Source organism: Poecilia formosa, unplaced genomic scaffold (assembly GCF_000485575.1).
Source record: "Poecilia formosa unplaced genomic scaffold, Poecilia_formosa-5.1.2 Scaffold168, whole genome shotgun sequence".
NCBI lineage: Eukaryota > Metazoa > Chordata > Actinopteri > Cyprinodontiformes > Poeciliidae > Poecilia > Poecilia formosa.
The window spans coordinates 754,941-761,137 of NW_006800107.1; the positions used below are offsets into that span (position 1 = coordinate 754,941).

Consider the following 6,197-nt stretch of genomic DNA (forward strand, 5'->3'; position numbering starts at 1 on the left):
GGGTTCGGTGTCGGGCTCGGTGTCGGGCTCGGTGTCGGGCTCGGTGTTTTGGGTTCGGTGTTTTGGGTTCGGTGTTGGGTTCGGTGTCGGGCTCGGTGTTTTGGCTGTAGACGTCGCTGCGATCAGTCTGCCTCCGTCTTCTCTTTAGTCCTGACTGTAGAATAAGTCACAGTGTCTTTGCCCAGTTTGACCTGCAGAACACAAACCACAAACTGTTTCAGTTCCATTTGGACGACTTGTACACATGTGGCTGTTGAACATGTTCACAATGTGTGCAAACTTCACATTCACATCATTTTAATGGCTTAAGATGCTGAAATAACATAACACTCCTCTAAAAACAGAAAATCAGGGAATTGCACCATGTTACATTTAACAAGATGAATTCAGTGTTCAGTGTTATAAGTCTAAAGCTCTTTGGGCCTCTCACCTTCTGAGAGGCTTCAGGAAGGTTAACAGTAGCGTAGGTCAAGTTGGACTGCAGCTCATCCTGAGAACAGACAGTTGGCTGTTATCTACTGTATCAGTAGGAAAACGTTCTTTGGGGAGAAGCAGAGAAGTTTGAACAGCAACATGTGGAAAATAAGTTTTAAGAAGTTTAAATATTTCAGAGAATAACAAACCAGAATGACTAAATAAAAACTTTAGTTATTTCACACAGTGATGAAATGAAAACAAATAAAACTGTTGGACAGAAATGAGGGACAGAGATGTTGATCAAATGGTCCAGACAGGTTTTGAACCTGAGACGGTCCTGTCAAAGTCTCTCAGGTGTGTCTGATCAACCTAAGGAGCTAAAATTACAAACATTACATTTCACATTGACATTAATTATTCTATTACTTAAGAAAACACCTGCTACTGTATTTTATTGACTGATAAAATCAGTTGTTAGCTGCTAATTGCTAATTCATTCTCTGACTAATTCAGAAAACAGGAAGAACCTGCAATCATTTCCTGTCGCTTTGTGCTTCATGAGCGGTAAAGATTTTGCAGAAGTTATGTTGAAACTACGTTTTCTGGTCATTCTTAAAAATATGGAGGTCAATTAGATGGTTTATCTGATCTCTATAGGAAACATGTTTATTTTAATACTCACATAGTGATGATTTCCACAGGCTGAATCTTGATCTTCAGAGTAAAGGAAAACAAATCGTCAATGATTTTCATGAACACTTCTGCTTATTAGTGTGCTGCGCTGCGGTTACTATGGAAACAGCGCTTCCTTATTCTGAGGCCCGACTTTCAACATTAGACAGAAACAGACGTGAACCACAACAGGAAGCAAATGAAGCTGTTTGGCTCAGAGAAATTAACGTAAAATGTTAACAGTTCACCAGAACAACTAACCACCAGCTAACTATCTCACAGGTTAGTTAGATTTACATGCTAAAAATATAATACAGTAACCAATTATGAAGCGAACATTACATTTTGTCAAATGTTATCATCAAAATCATCAATAACAACATAATATATCAAACATTAATCAATATCCAGTTATTGTTAATCAAAGGCATCTCTAAACAGGTGAGATTTTAGTATTTATTTAAAGGAACTCTCTTTTTCTGGAAGTTAGTTCCAGAAGCTGAATGCTGCTTCTCCTCGTTTGATTTTTGGTTCAGGAGATGCAGATCAGACCAGAACCAGAAGTATTTTATAGTCTATTCTCTCAGTGAAGGGACTTTAGAAGTGAGTTGATGTGCTCTGTCCTCCTGGTTTTAGTCAGAACTCCAGCAGCAGCGTTCTAGATCAGGAGGATTTTTCTAGTCAGGCCTGTGAGGACACTGTTGCAGTAATCAATGTGACTAAAGATAAACGCATGGATGAGTTTCTCTAGATCTTACTGAGACATTAGTCCTCTGATCCTGGAAATATTCTTCAGGTGATAAAAGGCCGACTTTGTGACTGTCTGTATGTGACTCTGAAGGTTCAGGTCAGAGTCCAGATTTCATCCTGATCTCAAGTTTCTAGCTGTGATAACTGCAGCGGTGTGCTGACTCTGGATCGTTGTCTTTAGGTCCACAGATAATAACTTCAGCAGCAAGAGATTATAGAATTCACTCAACACTAATCAATAATCAATAATAATATGGATTTCACACTGAATGTGATTAGAGCATCACAGCTCAAGACCCAGTTTTCTGTTTCCTCCATCCTGCACACAGAAACAGTTTTCCTCTGCGTTGTGGAAAGCTTAAGGCTGGAGTGGCAAAGGTCAAGCGTCTCTGCTATTATTATCCAGCATAGTGTTTTATCTGTAAATAGCTGATAAAAATGTTTTGAGGAAATAAGAATATGAAAAATATTTTTGTTTTTACATTTTCTTTACAGCTTTTCTTTCTGTTGTTTGAGAATAACTCTACCTTTTCATGTGAACCAGTGGGTCCAAAGTGGGTCCTGGAGGCCCGGCATCCTGGATGTTTTAGTTCTCTGCTTTAAAGCACCTGGATCAAATGATGCTCATTAGAGGCCTAAGAAGAACATCGACATGCTGAGGAGGTTGTTGTTACCACCAGGGAGAGAACTGAAACATGCAGGATGCCGGGCCTCCAGGACCCACTTTGGACACCCCTGATCTAAATAAAGCAGCTTAACATGAATAGATGATAGGGATTTTGACTGATTCAGCCTCTCTGAGGATGACCTGATGGTGGCTTCATTTAGCCTTTGCTTGAAATGTTGTGTTCCTGCAGAACATCTAAAAGAAACTTTCATCCAACAGGAGCGATAACCATCTTAGGGTCTTCAGAGAGAAGCCCCCCCCCTCCCCCACGCTTCCCATCTCTGGATTATTTCATTATTATTTATTTAATTTCCCTTTGGGATTAATAAAGTATTTTGAATTTGAATTCAATTCAAATTCTTCTAAAATCCACATGCATCTTTCTTTTTCCTCAGTCTCTGAAAGGTTTAACATAAAGCTGTGCATCAGAACATGCTTGTTTATTTGTCTGCATTAGATTTAAAAATATTCAAGCTTTTGAACTATCATAATGAAGATTTGTCGATTGTTTAAATTGCCTTCAGTACCTGATGAAATTCTGTGATCTTCTCTATTTCTGGTTTTCCTGAGTTTGGTAAAAACAGCAGCAAGAACAACCAGCAGCAGAACGCCGATCACTGATCCAATGATGATGATGATGGTGGTGTTATCGGCAGGAGCTGCTGTTAAAAGACTCAAAGATGAAAAAACTTTTGTGGCGAGATGGTGTCCGACGCTCATCACTCTGAGCACCAGGTGAAATCAGAATCACACCTCTGATTAATGCCTTTATAGCTGTACAGGTTCCAGCTACAAATTTCATAACCCCACCAGTTATCCTCACTGCTCAAGAGCCGTCTGCATGCAGCGGATGCAGCCACCCACTACATATGGATATGCATCCCATATAAGGATCCTCCTAGAGCCACCTGGAAACCCCTGCCTCTTTCACCGAATTGCCTCTCCACACACATAAAGCAAGTTGGCGGCAGGATGACCATGAACACAGTTCATGGCATTTCCTTCTCTTGCTGCTTCCTAGAAAACAACGCACGCTGCAGAGTTAAATACGACTTAGAACAGCCATTAAGATGCTAAGATCTTAGCTGGATCATTCCTTCTGCACTAGTGCGGTATTTTATTTCCACCCTTGCCTCCCCCTCTTGGTGATCAAAAGGAAGAAAGCCTGATGTGCTGTCGGTCGGTCCAATTACATGTTTGGGCCTCTTCAATCCACTCACTGATTCCAATGCCAGTAATACCATTGAACTTGTGACATAATCTGTCCCTGAGCAGCACCACCACCTGCTCAGTAACCACAACAACAGCAAGCATGACACTGCCAACCACAACCAGGAGAGCAGCAACTTCCAGGAATCCCCCGTTCGCCACCCTCTGCTGGGCTACTCCATCCGCCGGCCGCTCCTCCATACTTGCAGGGGAAAAATCACCTCAAATTGTCAAAACAAAATGGTAAAAATAAATCCTGAACCTAGAGGTCTGTCTTCCTTTGGACAACTACTGCTGCCTTGTCTTACAACACCATAAGAAGATAATTTAAAAAACCATCTAAAACATACTACACTTAAAAAGAATCAATGTTCAATGATGCATTTTGCCAAAACACGCCAAACTATGAATGCGTCCATCAGTCAGAGATGTGCTTCTGATGTCACCTGGTGCTCAACACAGGGAGGGTAGAAAACCATCTCAACACATTTACACATGGTGGAAAAAAAGGAACAATGTATACTGAAGATTAAACAAGCTATTGCTTAATTTCACTAGGCCTACATAGATCGATGTAATCACAGTTTGTTTCAACGTTTGTCTTAATAAGATGACATCATACCTTCATGTTGGTAGTGAGCTTCTACCTTCACTTCGTTTCCTTCAACAAACAGGCAGGTGAATCTTCTGCTGCTCTGAAGATTCACAGTGAGAAAAGAAACACAACCAAACTGTCCTCCTGATTTATATCCATCACCTTCACCAGTCAGTTCACTTCCTGTTTCATCCAACCAGTGGAAACTGTTTTCTGGACAAGAATTCGACCCGCTGTATCTCCACAGAAAACACCTTAATGTTATTTCTCCATCTTTTGCTAGAACAGCATCTGGAGGAGACGGAGAAACTGAAAGAAAAAGAAAAACTGTCGTCTTAGATTTCTGAAAAATGCAGAACCACTTTTTAAAGAGAAAAACTAAAAAAAAAAACCAAAAAACTTTGTCTCAGTCTGTGAAGAGTAGACAAAGAAACGAAACCTGATAAAAAGTTTAGATGCCTGTATCGTTTTTGGAGACTGACCTGCATTAATATTGTAGATCTGAGAAAGTTTTCATGAGCATGTTGGAACAAACCAAGGAATCATAAAAGTTTTTATTCAGTAGTTTGATCAAACATTGAACCACAAAACAAGACAAACTCATTAAATCTAAACATCCTCAGCACAACGTTCACTCTGATGAGCGACTTCCTGACGTCATCACAGCTTGGCCCCGCCCCCAGATCAGACAGGAAGTAGAAGAAATGCGTGGACTGATGGGTAATGTCTGCCTGAATCTAAATAAATGATCGTTTCTCTCTGACTGAACAACATGTGACCTTCTGACTGCATCAGGTCACTGAGAGGTTCCCTCATGTTAAAGTCCAAAGAAGTTCAAGGTTCAGAGAAAAAGGAAATCAGAACTGATGATGTCAGAAACATCTGTCCAACATTTCACCAAGTAGATCAGAAGGAAAGAGACTGAGAGTTAAATCATTCAGGTCTAAATACTCACTGGTTAAAACATTCAAAAGCACACGGCCATCAGAGGAGGGATCAGATCGAGATCTACAGGCGTAGCGTCCAACATCAACGCGATCGATGTTGTTGATGGTCAGAGAGCAGCTGCTGTCCATATTTAACCTGGCAGCTCGAGGTGAAACATCAACAACTTTTCCATTTTCAACCTCAAATGAATGACTTGAGCTTGTATTGCTGTAGTAAAGCCAGTCAACGTTGGAACATGAGGATAAAAATGACAGAATGTCACAAGGTAGAACAACATTTTCTCCTTCTCTGTGATAGAGATGAAGTTCTTCTTCTCTGGTTCCTGCAGAAGAAACAAAGACACATTAAAGTTTTTCATACTTCTTCATTCACTAAAACAATCATGAAGGTGAAACTAGAAATGTGTTGTTAACTTATTTTCTGTCATGTTTGACTTATTGTTACATTTTCTCCATTAGAACCTCTTAAATAGCTGTTTGAGACACATTTATATCAACAATTCTTAGTATTTCAGTCCTAATCAAGTCAGAAGTTTGAGAGAAAAAAGAAAAAACTTTGAATCAAAATTTTATGAACATGTTTATTTTCATATATACATGTTGAAAACCTGAGTAATAAATGCTACTCTAACGTCTGGGAATATGAAAAGGTAATTCTCATTAAATATAAACCAAAATGTCTTTCAAGTTGTTTCATCTTCATGTGAAAGAAAACAGATCTTTACCTTCAAACTGAAGAACGACCAGAACCAGAACCAGAACCAACATCTCCTGTCCGTCTATCAGCTGCTGAACTGAGAGACTTTTCTCTGCTGCTGATCTGAAAACACTGATGATGTTTCCTGTTTGTGGCTGAAATAAAAACAGCTTCACACAAACACCCAGCATGCATCCTGTCACTCTGCTGTCGTCACTTTTGTGTTTTCTTTAGAATCTGAAG

At 39.9% G+C, this 6,197-nt stretch overlaps 1 protein-coding gene across 1 annotated transcript; it reads right to left on the reverse strand.

Annotated features, from left to right (window-relative positions):
- Positions 1-6: 6 nt before the first annotated feature.
- Positions 7-6,197, reverse strand: LOC107832868 (uncharacterized). Its single transcript, XM_007564825.2, has 7 exons — positions 5,983-6,197; positions 5,266-5,580; positions 4,338-4,619; positions 3,034-3,168; positions 1,100-1,131; positions 431-490; positions 7-191 (listed from the first exon to the last, which is right to left on the reverse strand). Exons 1-7 carry the CDS (start codon positions 6,143-6,145, stop codon positions 123-125), a joined length of 1,056 nt encoding a protein of 351 aa, XP_007564887.2. The 5' UTR covers positions 6,146-6,197; the 3' UTR covers positions 7-122.

Coding starts and splice junctions, on each gene's coding strand:
- LOC107832868 (XM_007564825.2), bottom strand. CDS start 6,145: ATGCTGGGTGTTTGTGTGAAGCTGTTTTTATTTCAGCCACAAACAGGA. Junction 5,581..5,982: donor GGTCGTTCTTCAGTTTGAAG/GTAAAGATCTGT, acceptor TTTCTTCTGCAG/GAACCAGAGAAGAAGAACTT. Junction 491..1,099: donor CCTGTGGAAATCATCACTAT/GTGAGTATTAAA, acceptor GTCTGTTCTCAG/GATGAGCTGCAGTCCAACTT.